Source organism: Lasiosphaeria miniovina (assembly GCF_030549165.1).
Source record: "Lasiosphaeria miniovina strain SMH2392-1A chromosome Unknown B0T26scaffold_5, whole genome shotgun sequence".
Lineage (NCBI taxonomy): Eukaryota > Fungi > Ascomycota > Sordariomycetes > Sordariales > Lasiosphaeriaceae > Lasiosphaeria > Lasiosphaeria miniovina.
The window spans coordinates 2,574,010-2,591,220 of NW_026848224.1; the positions used below are offsets into that span (position 1 = coordinate 2,574,010).

At 55.0% G+C, this 17,211-nt stretch overlaps 8 protein-coding genes across 8 annotated transcripts; 3 read left to right on the plus strand and 5 right to left on the minus strand.

Moving 5' to 3' along the window:
• Positions 1 to 781: 781 nt before the first annotated feature.
• B0T26DRAFT_358166 (uncharacterized protein) lies at positions 782 to 1,865 on the minus strand. The gene is made up of 2 exons (XM_060434589.1): positions 1,082 to 1,865; positions 782 to 1,030 (listed from the first exon to the last, which is right to left on the minus strand). The coding sequence occupies exons 1-2, from the start codon at positions 1,676 to 1,678 to the stop codon at positions 977 to 979; spliced, it is 651 nt and encodes a 216-aa protein (XP_060294472.1). The 5' UTR covers positions 1,679 to 1,865; the 3' UTR covers positions 782 to 976.
• A 59-nt stretch (positions 1,866 to 1,924) lies between these two features.
• On the plus strand, positions 1,925 to 2,595 carry B0T26DRAFT_677523 (uncharacterized protein; the record flags this gene model as incomplete). Its single annotated transcript, XM_060440110.1, has 2 exons — positions 1,925 to 1,978; positions 2,044 to 2,595. The coding sequence occupies 2 exons, from the start codon at positions 1,925 to 1,927 to the stop codon at positions 2,593 to 2,595; spliced, it is 606 nt and encodes a 201-aa protein (XP_060294473.1).
• A 100-nt stretch (positions 2,596 to 2,695) lies between these two features.
• Positions 2,696 to 3,158, plus strand: B0T26DRAFT_716606 (uncharacterized protein; the record flags this gene model as incomplete). The annotated part of the gene is made up of 1 exon (XM_060442279.1): positions 2,696 to 3,158. One exon carries the CDS (start codon positions 2,699 to 2,701, stop codon positions 2,951 to 2,953), a length of 255 nt encoding a protein of 84 aa, XP_060294474.1. The 3' UTR covers positions 2,954 to 3,158.
• A 347-nt stretch (positions 3,159 to 3,505) lies between these two features.
• Positions 3,506 to 4,529, minus strand: B0T26DRAFT_753294 (uncharacterized protein; the record flags this gene model as incomplete). The annotated part of the gene is made up of 2 exons (XM_060445650.1): positions 3,506 to 3,954; positions 4,013 to 4,529. 2 exons carry the CDS (start codon positions 4,527 to 4,529, stop codon positions 3,506 to 3,508), a joined length of 966 nt encoding a protein of 321 aa, XP_060294475.1.
• A 1,427-nt stretch (positions 4,530 to 5,956) lies between these two features.
• B0T26DRAFT_753295 (uncharacterized protein) lies at positions 5,957 to 6,673 on the minus strand (the record flags this gene model as incomplete). The annotated part of the gene is made up of 1 exon (XM_060445651.1): positions 5,957 to 6,673. One exon carries the CDS (start codon positions 6,671 to 6,673, stop codon positions 5,957 to 5,959), a length of 717 nt encoding a protein of 238 aa, XP_060294476.1.
• Positions 6,674 to 7,060: 387 nt separating this feature from the next.
• B0T26DRAFT_753296 (heterokaryon incompatibility protein-domain-containing protein) lies at positions 7,061 to 9,154 on the minus strand (the record flags this gene model as incomplete). Its single annotated transcript, XM_060445652.1, has 1 exon — positions 7,061 to 9,154. The coding sequence occupies one exon, from the start codon at positions 9,152 to 9,154 to the stop codon at positions 7,061 to 7,063; it is 2,094 nt and encodes a 697-aa protein (XP_060294477.1).
• A 1,583-nt stretch (positions 9,155 to 10,737) lies between these two features.
• On the plus strand, positions 10,738 to 11,958 carry B0T26DRAFT_358283 (uncharacterized protein). The gene is made up of 4 exons (XM_060434590.1): positions 10,738 to 11,030; positions 11,102 to 11,173; positions 11,241 to 11,375; positions 11,438 to 11,958. The coding sequence occupies exons 1-4, from the start codon at positions 10,923 to 10,925 to the stop codon at positions 11,921 to 11,923; spliced, it is 801 nt and encodes a 266-aa protein (XP_060294478.1). The 5' UTR covers positions 10,738 to 10,922; the 3' UTR covers positions 11,924 to 11,958.
• Positions 11,959 to 14,743: 2,785 nt separating this feature from the next.
• On the minus strand, positions 14,744 to 15,133 carry B0T26DRAFT_609235 (uncharacterized protein; the record flags this gene model as incomplete). Its single annotated transcript, XM_060435872.1, has 1 exon — positions 14,744 to 15,133. A coding segment is annotated over one exon (390 nt), but the record flags the coding sequence as incomplete, so codon positions are not given.
• Between the last annotated feature and the right edge of the window lie 2,078 nt (positions 15,134 to 17,211).

Below are 17,211 nucleotides of genomic sequence, written 5' to 3' on the forward strand. Positions count from 1 at the left end.
CAGAGCGCCTTCGATGGCGGGAGGATACCCTGCAAGCTCGGCCGCGAGCGTTGTGTCGTATACGGAGAGCGACGCGGGGAGTAGCATACGATCGCCGCCGTCGACGACGACATCTCGGAAGGGCCGACCAACACGCAAAGATAGTGGGCTTATGGGACACGGGCTCGGCTTGGGCCCGGGATCGAGGCAAATTGACCGGGTAGAGGAGCACGAGTTTGCGGCGCCGGGCCAGACGTATGCGTATAGCAGTCCTGGTAGCAACCACCAGGCGGGCGCCGTCAGCGGATATGGTGGGTTTCTAGTGCTTGACGAGATGATGGACGATCAAAAGAGTTTCATGACGGCACACAGCGGCTCCGGCAGGGACAGGGTAGCGCTGAGCGCGGTTAGGGGTGGCGGTGGCCGGAGTAGCAGCCGTCATCGAAGGCAGGAGGCGCCCCCATTGCTCGGCTCTAGCAAGAACGGTGGCGATGGCAGGAGCGTCAACGGGGGCAGCGGGGGCAATGGGTCGGAAACAGACAGCAGCGTCGGCCCTGTGATTAAGGACTTTGACGAACTGAACGTTATTGATGGTCACGCGCCGTGAGCGGTCTGGGGGATTTACAACTTGGAAAGGGACATGTGTTGTGGGGTCTTTTTATGTATCAGGAGCTATGGGCAGGACGGAAATGGGATGAATGGGGAGTTTGTTAATAAAAGGAAGTATGAAGTTCGAATTTTTGGTCTTCACCCCCTTCTGTGGTGCACGTGGACACATTATGACTATCTCCCGTGCATGGTGACTTCTTGTTTCTTGATAGAAGCTTCCATGCAGTCTGCCGTGTCTGCCGTTGTTCGCTCGCATGGTCGTGCGCCCACAAAGCTTCCGTGTGTTCGTCTTGGGAAATAAGCCGGAGGGGGCCCACACTAGCGGCCCCAGCCATTTGGCTTTCCGTTGGAAACTATAGGCCGCTCAGCCAGCCCCCACCTTTTTTCTTCACCTCTGCGTGGAACCGGGGATCCACCACTGCCCTGCCAACCATCGTCTGAACTGAGCTCTCGGTCAGCAAGGAGGGAGTACGGGGAGAAGCAAGGTCCCAACCCTCGGATCCGTCGCTATTTCCCGCATCGTGCGCCCTTTCACGCCTTTCGTCCTCGCGCACAGGCGTACTCTCCTCGTGGCAATTATTCCTATTTTGCCATTTTGCCGTTTACCAGCACCAATTCTCGTAACCTTTCTTGTTACGCAAACTTGTTTGGCGAGGGTTCTGTTGCTGTAAAGCAATTCCACGTGTAAACCCCTTACAAACCACCCGCTCGGGCCCATCAGCCACCTGGGTACCCCAAGAGCTCTGCCGACGTCATAAGGGTCTTTCCCAACGCTGCCGTTCCGTTCCTGTCGCGCGACGACCTCGTGCGGCCGATTGGAAATTGGGCAAGCAACCTGACTGGGTAATTTTTGCCGGCACCAAGTCAACTCGCACGTGCACTCGACCTGCGCAGGTTGTTTGCCGGTCAGCGCGGCAAGCAACGGTGCGGTACGGGCAGCAGAGTGCCAAGTCTGAAGCTGTGTGGGAGAGGTGGTGGTGCCTGGTAATCCATAAAGTGGTTGCAGAAAACGACGAAAACCGGGAACCAATCCCCCACTTTCTCTCGGTCCCCTCGTATTTTGCGCATTGCGACTACCGCGCAGCTCCATCCCGTCTTCCCTCTGTCGGGTTCTTCTTCCTTCTGGCTGCCGCCGCCAACCTGCTTGTTTGCGCCTAGCCACCTCTCTATTTGCTCTCTCTAAGAGCAGCAAGCTTTAAACCCCGATCACCGCCATCGCCGCTCTCTCATTCCTGCGCGCGCAACCAAGCTTCGCTTTGCGCAACACCGGAACGAGGTAGAAGAAGCTCTGCGCCAACAGACAGACACACACAAAAACAGACAGACAGCAAGCAAGATGATTTTCGCAATCTTGTTCACGTTCTGGCGCTTCGCCGAGATCGTCACCTTGGTGCGTACAGCCAGCAACTCCAGTTCCCGACTCCAACCGCCCTGGCTAACCCTTTCCTTGCGCAGATACCGCTGATGGGGATGCTGGCCTACTTTGTGCACATCTACGTCGACGCCAACGTACTGACGCCCAACTACATCTTGATCCTGTTCATCGTGTCGGTGCTGGGGCTGGCGTGGGCCGTGTTCACGCTGTTCAGCTACCACCGCAGCAGCAGCAACGCGCGCTTCGTGTCGCTCGTCGACCTGGGCTTCGTCGGCGCCCTGATCGCCGGCGTCTACTACCTGCGCTTCATCGCCAACGCCGACTGCGCCTCGCTCGACCGCGACGGCGGCAGCCACACCCTCTCGGGATCCCTCGGCAGCATCACCATCAACACCTTCGACCTGTCCTTCAACAAGTCGTGCGCCATGCTCAAGGCCTGCTTCGCGTTTGGGATTATGAACACCATCTTCTTCTTCATCACGGCTGTTGTGGCCTTCTTCCACGGCGACCGCGCCGCTACCACGGAGCGCAGGGTTGTCACCGAGCGGCACCACAGCCACCGCCGCCGCAGCCACAGCGGCAGCCACCACAGCAGGAGAAGCTCGCACAGCCACCACCGCACGTACGTGTAGATGGGAAACTTGAGTGGGGGGGTGGGTTTTAATTGTTTTACTTTTATTATTCTCGCAAAGAGGCTATGTTTCCGGGCTCTGGGTTTTGCGACTTCTCGGTGCCATGACTGGGTATCTCTGTCCGTCCGTGTGTCTGTTTATATCTATATATCCCGTTACGGCGGAAGAGGGATGTTGTGTTCTGTACGTGTGTTGTTTTGTATATGGTGGAATATGGGATGGAATCGGATGGGATGGAATGTGGGATATTGGGGGGGAAAAGGCCGGCAATGGCGGTGATGTTACTGGGGTGCCGTGCTTGGTTGGTGGCTTTCTCTTTTTTTTTTTCTCTTCTGTTTCTATCCGTCACGACGTATGATGTCAATGCCAAGTGTCCATGTCGATATTCCTCGAATGCGAGGAATATATAGATAGAGCTAGCTAGTGTTTGGAACGCGGCCGACGATGTAGATGGCGCGCGTACGGGGTAATGTCGTATATATCCTAACGTATATTGCTGAGTTCCCGTGGGTCTATGCACGTCGGTGAACGGCCTTTATCTTTGGCCATAGCCTATAGCCCAGCGTCCAAGTTCCATTCGCCGTTCAATGGGATCCATCCAAGCCACTTAATATCTGTCACTTACATTTGGAACAACAGGCTCAAAAGCTGGGTATGCGCTTAAAATATATATATATACCTCGATATGTACACCCGTCCATCTACCCATCATCCTTTCACCAGCCCAGTCCGGTCCTTCTCAGACCGTACTTGCCGCCACCCCCCCAAAAAAGCCAAAAGAGAAACAAGAATAAACAAGAACAAACAACCAACAATATGCACTAGTCAGAGTCTATAGATACAAGAAAAAAGAGCCCAATGTGTCTCTGGCGGGTGTTCCCCTCCCACTCGATGCCCCTGATGACAGTTTCTAGTTGTTGGCGTTGTTGTTGGCGTTGTTGTTGTTCTTGTTTCCCTTCCTGCCGCTCCTGCCGGTGGCGGCCGCAGCCGTAGTGGTAGCGGCGGCGGCCGACGTGGTGGTGGCAACGGCCGCAGCGCCGCCGGTGAGGTCGACGGCCGGGGTGGTGGTGGGGAAGTCCTTGGTGACGACGTTGTCGCCGAGGATGGCCTTGACGGCGGCGGCGTTCTGCTCGGCCTGGGAGCTGCCGGCGTCCTGGTTGGCCTTCACGGCCTTGGGCAGGTCCTGCAGGTTCACCGCCACCTGCGACAGGACCGCGTCCACTGAGTCCGCCGTCGCAATGTTCTCGGGCGTGTTGACCTTGGGCGTCGTGTCTGTCTGCTGCACCGCGAAGCAGCCGCCAAACGGCCCCGCCACTGCGTTGTTCCGGCACCGCACAGTGCAGATGTCGCCCGTTGACGCTGTGGTCGATTAGCGTCAGCGGAGGATCTGGAGCAAGCGATGCAAGAGGAAACTCACCTCCGGTGCAGCTCAGCTGGTCTGGCATTGTAACGGTAATGTTGAAGTCCTGTGCCTTGGCCTGGGACAGGCCATTGACGCCGGGGACGTTGTTGGTGACGGTAAGGTTCTTGCTGATGAGGCCCGAGTTACTCGTCTCGTCTAGGTCGCAGACATAGGGGCCTGCGCCGTCGGCGTTGACCTGGTGGATGGTGACGGTAATCTTGCTACCGGCCTTCACCTGGGTTACGGCACCCGCGGACAAGGCGTTCTCGGTGTTCTCTCCAATGTCGATGTTGCCCGCCAGCTGGGTGCGGCCGCACTTGTTGACGATGTTGGCGGCAACCTCGGCGTCGCGGATGATGGTTGCGTCGAGCTGGCAGGGGCTGATGGTGGTGCAGTTCCTCGCAATGTTCTCCTGGACTTGGAACCCGACGGATGGCGGCGAGCCGGCCTCTCCCTGGGCGGCGAGAATCACGCCATGAGCCTCAGCAAGGGCGAAGATGGCCGCCAGCGGCAGTGTCGCAGAGAAATGCATGGTGAATGTGGAAAGGAGAAGAAGAAAGGTGCAAATAAAGAAGGAAGGTAGGACAAATACAGCGAAGGGGAGGCACAGCCTAGGAGGAAAGAAAGACAAAGAACGGAAAGGAGGGCGCACAAGAACAGTCGGTGAGATGAAGATGAGTGAGGACAAGCTGGTGTGTGTTTATGGAGGTGCTACGACGGCGGATATATACCTGTACAAGTGTACTCGTCCTCAAGGACCCAAAATAGACTGATTCCCTAAACAGATGATGATGATGATGATGATGATGATGGGCAAGTCAGCCCCTGCCTTTAGCCACCGTGAAACACCCTTTCTTCTCTCTTTGAAGGGCTTGGAATCGTCCGAGAACAAGGTAGTCCAGGGGAAGGGGGATCGCATACCCAGCCGGTGGGCTCATTGGCACGCACTCGAACGAGGTCAGAAAGCCGTATTCCCGACTCATCCATGTTCTCGACTCCAAGTTGTAAACATGGCACCCAAGTAGGCTTGGGCGCAAGGGCAACCAAGTCAACGAGGGGACATTGGTGGCAGGGCGAAACTTTAGTGTGAATGGCTCGAAACGCACCGCGAGGTGGAGACTCCACAGCCACTTGACTGAGCGACGAGTCTGTCCTAATCTGGTGGAAAAGGGGGCGCTTCAAGGCTAGAACCACTACCCCGTGATAACGGGAGCACGCGCGAGACGGAGAGTTATGGAGAGCGTGGGCCCCTGACTAGTGGTGGTGGCTCTGGTGAGACGTCCGGCACTAGCTTCCTCGTGGACAAGCAGACTAGCAGCCCAGCTCTCCCGTCTCGCATCGGTGGATCTCCATGCGCTGCTTCCGCAATGCAGAGTAAAAAATACCGGGGCTGCGGAAAAAAACAAAAAAGCAAAACATGGCGGCGGGAGATCGGATGTGGGATCCACGCTGCGCCGGCGATCCACATCGTTATCTGCCTTCCCCCCCTGATAATAGCGTTCATGCCCGAGGTGCGAATCGGGGCAGGTGCAGCCGAGCCCCAAACATCAACAGCACCATCGAATGATCAAAAAGCGGGCCCGCCTCCTGGCTGTGTGTCCCTTGTGGGGTGCAGCGGGTTTCAACCGCCGTCCTGAGGCGGCCCTTGTGGAGAGACTCCACCTGCCTGTCCAACACACTGAAATATAAATGAATTTATTAGATGTCCTGTCTTTCCAATGAAACTCGCTGGTCGGGTCTGCTTTCAACCCGTGTTCCCCTTCACCCTTCTCTCATTGACACCGACCATCTGCTGTTTGATTGTAGCCGCCGTGCTAATCAGTAACCAAAAATGCACTCAGATTCCACCGGATTTGGTGGCCTTTCCACCGCTTTGAATTGAACCAATGTCGAGAATAAGTGGCGAGACCGACAACAATGGAGCTTTGCCAACCGCCCAATCAAGCCTCCATATCCGATTCAAGTGCCAAGGTAAATCTGGATGATCTCGCCCTTCTCCTTCTCGACCTTGGTGGACGAACCCGAATACGTGCTGCTCAAACAGGACGCGTCTTCGTCAATGGGGCCGCTAGGGTCGAAATAGGTACCGCGCAAGTAGGAGACGGATTGTCTGAGATGTGCTGGCATCGCGGCCGTGGGATGGTGGTAGTTGTAAGCCTCGCTATCCTCGATGTGGTCGATGTGGTCGATGTGGCCTTCAGACTCGGACGGCTGGCCATACGATGGGTAGCTGGGGAGACGCTTTTTCTTGTCCTCCAAATAGGCGGCGACTAGGGGGTTGGAGAGGGTTCGGCGGGACCTCGCCGCGCCGGGAAGGTACCGATACGCGGCCAACTGCTCTTTGGCGCTCTGGGGAGGCGTCATGGAGCCCCTATTGCTCTGCGTCCTTGGGCGAGGGCCCATGGGTGACCCTTCTATGGAACACGAGTAGACACGGGAGACGGTCTGGGATACTCCATACTGTTTCCGTATCCTGTCGAGGCAGTACTCGTTGAGGTCGATCAACTCTAACTCGTGTTTCTTGGGAACACGGTGCTTCTCGCCCCCCGAAATCGACCCGCTGTCGCTGGTAGAATAAATGGATAGTCCTGGCGATATTGGTTCTGTAGGGCTAGTGTGCTCCGGCAAGAGGACTTTGAATTCCGGGGGTTTTGGCTTTGCGAAATGGCAGCCCATTTTTTGTGTATCAGAACGGAGCTGCAAACAGATAAAAGTTGGTAGAAGCGAGTGTGGTGTTGCAGAATTGCCGTTTCGAGGCAGATTGCCGTTCCAGGGCTGGGCTTCTGAAACTAGAACGAGAGACTGGCGGCGACCTCGAGAGAAGCGAAAGAGTCAATGGGCCGAGTGACAGGCGGTTTATATCCTCGAGTAACGTGGAGTACTCCGATGGCGGGTGAACTAGATGGCGACACGGATGTGGCGATTAGGCCATGCCATGCGGACTGTTTGCGAGCCAATTTCAGTCCTATGCCGCCAGGACGTCACGCATGCAAATCCCCCTCGTGAGTGATTATGAAGCGTCTTTCGAGTGCGTACGCGGTGCGCATGTCACCCAGAAATTAGTTAGACGAGGTTTATTGCTTCGACTTGAGCGCCAAACTTCCTCAAGTCTGCAGCTCGCAACTCGCTCACCGTGTTTTTTCCAACAGCATCAACTTGGGCATTAAGGCCCAGCTTTTCCAGCCGTGGGTCCTTATCAGTGGCCGTATTTGTCTCGGCATTAAAAAGCAAGATGATTAAGCCGCCCCAACTCTCCTCATAGTATTTTACTGGCCAGCAGTGGTCTGGAATGGGCCCAAACAACTCTTCGCCAAACATCATTCCTGGAACAGAGGTCTCACCGACAACCTGGTAGCTGGATTGCGGGTGTCCCTTTGCTGGGGGGGCTGACCGTAGCAGAAGCGGCACTGTGCATCCCAAGACGACCCAGATCTCGTCACCTGGCATTGCCGCCGCCGGTGCAAGGCCAATATGACCCGTCTTCGTGGTGACAAGAGAGCGACTGGCGCCAGCGGTCCAATATCTAACGGCCCTGAGAAAGGTGATGTCGACTGATCCTTGAGCGACGTCAATACTTGGCTCTTCATCCTGCAACAGGCGTTTGAGAGTGCGGGTGCATGACTCTCGTGTCAGGTTGGCGGGCATCTTGTCCTCCAAGACGTCTCCACCGGCTGTATCCATGGACATTACGCGAGAGTACGCATGTAGCAACGTGCCGCCCCCGACATACGGTGCGTTGAGGACATCCGGAGGAGCATATCTTTTCAAAGCCGCTATAACATCCGTCGGCTCAGAGGACAATGACATGCCTTCAATGACTTTGGACTTGGCAACGACGCCGGCACGGATGGCACACACCCGAAGTATGCCTTTGCCGACATACTTGGCCTCGTGTGCGAGGACGTTGTTTGTCGCGTTGCCCTCTTTTCGTAGGTAGCCCTTTCTGGGCTTCGACCAGTCCGGGACCCAGGTTGGCGCCTGCCGGGTGGTGTCAAGCTCGCAATGCGGCAGAAAATCCAGAGACCCAAAGGCGCGGGCGTATTTGACAACCACATCCTGGTAGACCTGGGCGGCAGTCTTTGTGTAGTCTGGCTCGATTCCGGCCGCAAGGCGCTCTCTTTTAGGTAGCAGGCTGAGCAAGGCGAATATCTTGTCGCGGGAATCCGTGCATTTGCAGTTTTGCGTCTGATCGAGGAGAATGCTCAACATCTCGAAATTGTCTGCTTCCCCAGGAGGTTTACCACCGCGACGCAGGTTAAATACTAGGTCCAGACGGTAGGTAAACGGCATCGCCTTGTCGCCAAGGAAATGGACCTCCTTGGGCTTGATCTTGAGGCAGAATATCGACTTTGAGAAGTTTGACCAACAGATCGAGTCCTGTCCGCACATGAAAATCGCTGCCTCTGGCTTCGCTAAGGCAATCTCTTGTCGTATCCATAGTCTCTCAAACCAAGGCCGAAAAAGGAGGGAGCAAATGGCGTGGAGTTCCTTGCTTTTGTACGGAAGTGTCTCGTTGATGTCGGCCCAGTGGGTTTCGAGGTCGATCGGCTCTCCAGGTGGTTCGGCCGGGGATAGACGCATCGTCTCCCTTCCCCAGTCCACCTCGATCTTGGAGCCGAGATAATCCAGCAAGGCAAGCGCGTAGGTGCTGTTGTCGGCCCCAGGCCCCAGCCAGACGACGACACGGGCGGCCGACCGGTATATGTCGGCCATCCTCCTGACCTGGTCGCTCTTCTCCCGCTTGTCAGCCTGGTTGATGCACACTGCGTCGGCCCAAATAACGCGGGACTCATTGGGGCGTCGAAGATGTTGGAGAGCGGCGGCCAGGTTCCTCGTCACCGGGAGAATCGCCCAGTCCCGCCTTGAGTCATCGTCGACAACAATGATGCTCTCGCTCAAGTCGGCATCCAGGGTAGCCGTGTCCCCCCAGGTGTACGACAGTGCCTCGTATTCAGGCAGTTGCCCACGCCCATCTGGCTCAAACTGCAGGGTTACTAGCTGGGTGACGAGGGGGTCATGGTGTGTTGCAGCCGGGGACAGCACGAGCAGTCGAAACTCGCGCTTTGAGCCTCGGCTGAGAGACTTGTATTTGTATCGCAAGGGTGAATTTTTGTCTGTTGGCCCACGATTGAGCAGTTTTGTCAATTTGGACAACATGGCGAGAAGCCGTTCCTCGTGAATAGCTCGCTGTCGGGTGAGGTAGGCTACTGGGCACAGCACTGGCGGCAGTTGAGCCTGCCCGGGTTCCCGATCCTTTTAGCGCATGTAAGTACAGAATGTACATGTACAGTACCTAGGTATCCGTACCAGCACCGAGGTATTCGTTGCCCAAGTCGTGCGCGCGAGCTTGGTATTCTATTGCCAACCTACCTACCTAGGTAGAGGGATTGGATGCAGCCACCACAGCTTATTGTAAGTGATCTGGTAGTAATGGCGATGGGCAGTCTAAAGCTGAAGTTCAGAGCCCGGTTGGTCGAGGCTGCAAGGTTGGCCAGAGGAGCAACGGCCACCCATCGCATGCAGAGGCGCCTTCCATTACCTTACCGTCCGAACTAGCCCTGCCCGACTGGGGATAGCGCACAGCCAAACGCACTGCATACCAGGAATAGCGTGATTATCACCGGGAACAACTTCTTGACTGGCGAGCGCTAGACCCAATTAGCACAACAGAGACAACAGCACGTTTCACGCGAAAAGACGTCGACCAACTTTGCACAACCACGCTTTTGGGAGTTCGAAGCTCTTTGGTAACACCATGGTTCGTGAGGATCGCTGGCCGTCGATCCCACCCGGTACAGTTCCGTGCCACCTCAGCGGGGGCTGCAAACACCCGCGGACCTTCAGGTTCGATAGGTGAGGTCATTGCTATCTATGCCTGCAACGAAAACGTGGTAACACATGGTCTCAATCACCAAATACCTACGTACCTACCTTAGGTTCCGTAGGTTCCATTGCTTCCACCAAACAAGGATAGCACGCAAATCTGATGATTGTTTACTACATTGGACTTCCGCAATGCCTGTCCAGACGACCAAGAGAGCGGCCTGAAATGTTCCGACGATCATCGCGTTTAGATTTTCAGATCAGGCCGAGATCTTGGTCGGCCGCAGGCTGTGATTCGGACGAAAACGAAACGGGCAGCGGTGATTTGACAGAAGCGCTGCAAGGCTGGGCCGTTAGGTCCTGGCCCGGGCCCTGACTGCCCTCTCACGGGCCAATGGTGGGGTTGTCTAACAGCTCAAGCATCAGGTCTTGGCGCTAATAAGAAGCGACCCGCGCGCCGACAAGGCGGCCCACCCACAAACCTAGCCCGGCCACGCAAGCTCAACATCAACAAGCCTAGCGGCCAGGAACCACGAAGAAGGCATGGACGCCCGTCTATTGTTCAGAGATCCCAAAGGGCAGCCCGGCCGCCAGATTGGTGACACACCGGGTGACACATGCTGCTGTCTGGACAAGAGGAAATTCGGCCAAATACCGCCGGCAATGACCACCGGCTTCGATGCCTCGTCCACTCTGCGCAACCCCCATTCAAGAGGCCGGCCAAGGAGGTAGTTTTGGTCTGGGTGCGGGCATGGCGTCGCCCCTGAGGTCAGCGTTTACAAGCCCAATCCCGATCCCATCCCGATCCCGCCTCCTACTCTCTCGTCTCCTCACTGGCATAGCCCTCAGGTAGTTCTAGTTTCCGAGACTTTGGCTCCCGGGCAACGGCCGGGTCGACGTGTATAAGACATGACTGCTCCCGTGGATAGGAGGTCTCCATTTTTTTCTTTCCTCGCCAGCAGCAACATCCCAAGGCAGCACTACTCGCCTCCCGTCCTTTACCTTGTTTCTCTAGCTACAGATATCTTATACAGCTCTTTTCCAAGACGTCTCGTCTTCTATTTACACTTTATTTCTTCTCGAAGTCTCGTCTCTCTTAAACATGAAGGGCCTAACTCTCGCCCAGCTGCTTGCCACTGGGCTCGTAGCTGCCACGGCCGCCGCCGGCTTCACGGGGCCTTCTACCCGGAGTCTGACTCTGCGCTATGCTGTAAGAAGCACATGTCTCGTCGAGCAGCACCTGGGCTCTCGACACGGCAGTTGATCTAACTGTGTCTACAGGGTGCCTTGGCTGCCGTCGCTGCGCCGGCTTTTGCCGTCTCTCCCGATGTTACCTTCCCCATGGAGGAGAAGGTAAGTAGTTTCACCCGCAAATAAGAGGCGAGTCGAGAGGGACCAGCTGACCCTTGTCTCGTTACAGCGCGATGGTGACGGACATGGACATGGACACGGCAAAGGTGGCGACGGAGATGATAACGAGGGAAAGGGTAAAGTTGACTTCTCCCAGAGAGACCTTCCTCCCAATAGAAAGGGAACTACCGCAAGGCGCGAGAAGGTATTAACATCCCTCTCCAATACAAGGCGTATGGAGAAAGGTTCCCAGCTGACCTTTTACAGCGCAGAGGTGGTGGCGGCAGCGGCGGACATGGACATGGCGGCGGTAGTGGAGGTGCGACGGCAGGAGCTAAAGGTGGCGATGGAGACGATAATAGGGGCAAGGACAAAGGCGACGGGGAGGGTAAAGGCAAAGAGGAGAAGAGGGCTGACAACAATAAAGTCGTACGCGAGGCTGAGCTTGCGGCCCGTGCCTACGACGCGTACGGCGGGGGCGCACAGGCGGCCCCATCCTCAACTGCGGCTTCATCCCCAGTTGCGGCACCATCCCCTTCCCCTTCCCCTTCCCCGTCCCCCTCCGCTGCGGTACCTTCGCCGCCGGTCCCGAGCCCGAGCGCAGCTGCCGCTGGCTCTTGTAGTAATGGCAAGGCAACGGGCGATGGAAAGGCATCGGGCGATGGAAAGGCAACAGGCAACGGCAAGGCCTCTGCTGGCGGGTACAAGCGAAAGCGTGATGCTGACGACGAGGAGCGTCCGGGGGCTTATTGAGGACGGTGAATGTTTCGAACGGCTCCGGGCTGAGTGGCATCTTTCCACAGTTTTGTGCCCCTGGGCTGTTTATAGAAATGCCGGTTTGTAATGACTGAGATGTTGGCGGCCGGGTGCTTTTTCTTTCTTTAATCTTTGTATTGCTAGTATCACCACCCGGATAGACGGTTTAGTTTGACATTTATGTAGTGAAATGTCTGCGTTTGCAGAGCGTAATGCGAATATGCGGAGCGAACGACCCGGAACTTGACAGATGGTCCATGAAGTACACACAGCAACCCACTCTTCCTTCTCTCTCTCTCTCTCTCTCCCCTAGACTCCATACCCCGGGGAGTTCTCAGGCTAGCATAAAGCTGCCTTGTGTGTTTATCATCTATGCTGAGGAGCGGAGCATCCAGTGTTAGATCGACCACAGTAGAGATATCGTTGCACCGTTACCGTATGCACTAAAAAAACGCAGTTAAAGCTACGTTAAACACCTGCCACCGCGAAGCTTGCTTGTTGGAATAGTCCATCTATCGAGGTGAACATTACCGTGCTATTTCTTCTGAGAACAGAACCATAACCAGCCGACGAGGGCCGCCGTTGGCCGTGACGGTACGGCACCTTGACCCTTGGCTTTTAGGAAGGCGCCGAGACAGGAGGTGTGAAAACTGTGATTCGTGTTGTAGGCCCTACCTTGGTGTTCCAGGCGTTGGGACTTAGTAGCACAAGCTTATTAACACAAGCATTTTGAACACAGCCATGTTTCGTACCCGACCGCTAGTGACAACCTTCGGCCCCCATCTTAGGATACAGAGTTCAAGTCCAAGTAAGCCTTCTGTTCTGTATAGACCGGATCCCTCAGGTGGCGCCAAACATCCTGAACGCGCACCGGGTTAGAAGCTGGATCTTGTCAGTCTGCCACGCCATCGGACCATGGGACAACTCTCAAGCGGCCCATTGAGGAACGCTCCATCCAGAATGGACCTGGCATGTTCAAGTATCCAATTGGCAGCAGGTTTAACAATATCGAGAGAGATTGCCAGGTCCACTCCAAGCACTACCGACCGATGCTCTTGGACTAAATGGACGGATGCACCTTATTGCCTCGGGTGTCAGGTCACAACCAAGGTGAAGAAGGTACAGGGCTCGGTCGTCAGAGAGATTTTAGTAATACCCATAAGGGAAAGTGTTATCCAGCAGGGGAGGGAGATTACGCTGTGCCAAATATGGAAACGAACAAAGCAGACCCGGGAGACAACTGTGTGGACAAGAACTTCGGCGAGCAAGAGAGACCCCTAGCCAAGTTAAATCTGGCAATAGTAAGGAGGGAATTAGCTTAATGTAGAGAATGACAAAAAAAGAAGAAGGCAAAAAGGTGAAAAGTAACGGACGAGGATGAGTTGAGACAGGCTTCAATCAGATGGCCAATATTACTAGGGTTTAGAAATTTGAACGCGAAGACATTCTCAAGTTGACAGCTTGCTAGGGCTAGAGGAAAAAAATATACAGAAAAGTCTGCCAAACCCAGGACAAGAAGGTTCATGGATAGGCAAGAGAAGGGTTCTAATCAACCTCAGGGCACGCTCAAAATGATGTCAAAGAGTTCTCATCGCCAAGAAGTCGGCTCCCACGTCCCTGATGTTCGATTTGTCTCACCACAGAACTCTCCACCCGTTGAGGTGTGAGGCCGGACGCTCGGGCAGCGACCGCAAACCCATGGTCCAGGGTTGCAACGCCCCGCCAACCCACGAGGCAAGGTATTTAGCAAGGCAATGTTTTTTGAATGCTTGTTACTTTATAGAGAGATCTAAGAAGTTGCGGTTGTGGAGGTCAAGCAAAGGCAATAGTCTTTCTAAAAGGGCATGAGAGCTCGCATAAATCAACGCCTTATAAAGGTCATTTTTCTCCTTTCCCTCTTTCCTTTTCTTTTTTTGCTATGAAGTGAGTCTTTGTCTGACATTGGTCACGCGGCTCTCGCTGGTCGACTCGTGTAGTTATACAACCACGAATTGGTTCCCTTGCATTCAACACAACTGGTACAACAGAATTCTTTTGACACTGATGAGTTGGCAACAACGAGCCGGTCCCAAATTTCAATAAACCAAACCGCTGTTGCAAGCAACTATATTAATGAGTTCGGGTCCAGTGTACATTATAGCTGGGGATCTGATAACTGGCGACGCTGAAAGTATCCGTACTTCTCACCAAACTCCACATGTGTCAACTGATGACAAGGTTGCTTCGGACAAGGATGGGGGGGGGTTTCAACTGCCTCTCACCGAGAAAAAAACACGATGAAATAGCGAGTTAAGAAGCAAACAGCACAGACATGGAAAACTCATGCCGCTCAGGAGTCTCAGAGTCACATACGAAAGCAAGATTCGCACATAAACAAGAACCAGCCATGTTGCTAAACGATTGTACTGAGATAGAATACCCTTTTTATCTATCACACCCACGTTATTCAGACTAGCTGTGAGGGACTGATATTGGAAGCTTTTGACCCAAGGAAAGAGAAAGAAAACCCACCTAAAAAGCAAAAGCAAAAGAAAATAAAACGAAAATTCCGCCCCATGTCCCTCAACCCCAAAAACACACCGTATTTCCCGCCTGGTTTTTTTGTATACTGTTTTCCGCAGACAGCCGGGCTGACTTTGAACGGGTAGGATTATTGCATATGTTACAATCTATCATGCACGAGAAACCATCTGCGGGACTGTAGGGCGCAATTCTCCCGGGGCTTCCGCCTTCCCCCCATTGATAGATGATCATAGAACCAAGGACAGAAAAAGAAAGACGTCAAACATCAACTCGGATCTCTTAGCCGCCGGAGCTTGAGCCTTGGCCCGTAATGCCGGTTGTTTGCTGCGCAGCGATGAACGGATACGAGGCAGCAGGGCAGCCTAGTACGCCAGGACCGGTATTGTTAAGACTCTGCAAGACCTGGGTCATGGTGGTTGCACGTTGCTTCTGTGCGTCTGATCCGGGCTCTGTGCTGCCATTGTTGAACTCGTCCAGGGTCATGGTAACTTTGATGCTACAGCTGGGGAAGAAGCCCTGCTTCAGGGCAAGAGCAAGCAGGCCGAGGAATTTTGGGTCTGTTCTCGGAGGCGGGCACCTGCAAGGAATATCAGGTTTGCCAGGTTTGGAAGGGCAGGGGCCATTATTGGTGGGATCATTCGAGAACGGCAAGCCATAATCAGTCGGAATCACGGCCAAGTTGATTACGGAGCCGTCAATGCCGGGTCCACCGTCGCCGGCAGCTTCTCTTTCTGGAGGACAGGCAGGGGCGGCCTGGCGTGGAACCTGAGGAATGGCCGATGCAGAGACGGAGGCCGCGAGGAGGGCCAAGACGAGATCGAGCCGCATTCTGACGATGTTGTAATACGCTGCGAGGTGTTGTGTGAGATGTAAGAAAGAGAGAAAGAAGCGAGAATGGGCCTGGGTGCTAGCAGATTTAAGATGCGGGTGGGAGAGAACCTCCCGAGGTCAGACTGGTAGGTGGATAGATGAGATGGGACGAATAAGACAAATACTAAATTGGGCGAGGAGTGAGATCAAGGGCCTCTAAGTACTCTGGCAGCTCAGTGGGACGGAGTATTGAGGGACGGAGTATTGAGGGACGGAGTATTGAGGGACGGAGTCTTGAGGGACAGGCTGCCGCTGGCAATGGCCAGCAGGGAAGAATGATTGAATGATTAAAGGTCCAGAAAAGGTCGAGAAGGCTGGAGATGAGGTTGATTAAGCAGGCCGTGAAACCCCCTGGTGACCACTGTACGACTCCTGAATCCGTGCACACGGCTTCCCGAAGGGCGAGAAGACCAATAAGGAGAACTGGGGACGGCCGAAGAGAATTTTAGGTCCTGTATGCAAGGCTAGGGTTACCAGGTAATTCGGTCGTGTGATGGTTGAAGAGGGATTTGCCGATGGTCGTCCAAACTCGTTTCAGGGAGGGGGGGGTGATGGGGGCGACTGAACTTTAGCCGGCAATAGGGACGACGGTGACGAGAAGGTGCGGTTCGGTGGATGAAATGGACCGCCTCACCCGTGTGTCGGCCCCTGCAGATACAGTGTCACCCCGCGACGCGCACGACCGCAAATGCGGGCTGTTGACCCGGCCGCGGCCGCATCAGAGGGTGAATGACTTGGTTGGGAGCCTCTCGGACTCGGAGCTGTGGCCGGCGAGGAGCGGCCGGAAGTGGGGTAGCCTTGGCCCCGGGGCACGGGGCCCGCATCGAAATCTGGTCATTCATGCTGAGCCTGACTCGAATGGAGCCACTTGGCTGTGCTCGTCGCCCGGGAGGGGTTAAAAATCCATATCCACTAAGCGCCCGGGGACCTGCATCCCATCTATGGAATGACATCTATGGGATGAAAGAAACTCGAGGATAAAGCTTTGCGACTTTTGGGAAGCATGGGAAGTGCCGCCTACCCGTTTGCCGAGAGGTTGGAAGGGATTGTTTCATGTTTCCGCCGCATTTCGCTTCGGAAGAAAACCCAAAAACCCAAAAACCCAAAAAGGGCAACGCGGGGAAATACCTTGGTACCAAAGTATGGAACTGAGCTTCCAACAGGAAAACCCCCATTGGGATTGCAGAGGAAAGCCACACAAATCCAAGCACAATAGCTGAAAGTGGCAAGTGCGGTTAAGTTCTGTTGGCGGCACTTTTGGGCCTTTCAAACGGCATCACCCGAAGCGGACCAGCTGCGCCTGCCGGGAGCCGGGATGGAGAACGCTCGCCAATCTGCGCCGCTGGGCTGCCCACAATAATTTATCCATTTGCACATGCATCGCACAACCTTAAGGTTACGAGCTATGTTACGTAGGGGAGACGGCCGGCGGCCGGACCCAGCCAGGCCAGCCAGGCCTCCGTCATTCCCGTCGGCAAATTGCCTGGCCAGACAATGATTGACGCATAATAGTCGCTACCAGACAGCAGCAACATCATTGCACGTGGCAGTCCTCACCACTTGAATCATCAATAGCTGAACGCGGCCGAAGACTGGCAGTCAACACTATTCCCTGGCTAATCCGATACTGCTCTTGCTTCAGGCTCCAAGGTTTCAAGGTCTTACGACGAGGCCTCGCCGACCGACCCAAAGGCCTCGCCAAAGTCAGCAATCAATTACGTCACCCAGTTGCAACTTGGTTTCCCTGAATCCCACAAGGCCAGGCTCCCGCCGGGCCAGGCTTGACTGCCACATAATACTATCCCCTCAAAACCCTTTAAGCCTGGGCCGGGAATCCTGGCCTCTGCTCACATTTCTAAACACGGTGGCAGGCTTCTAGACACGGCGTCTCC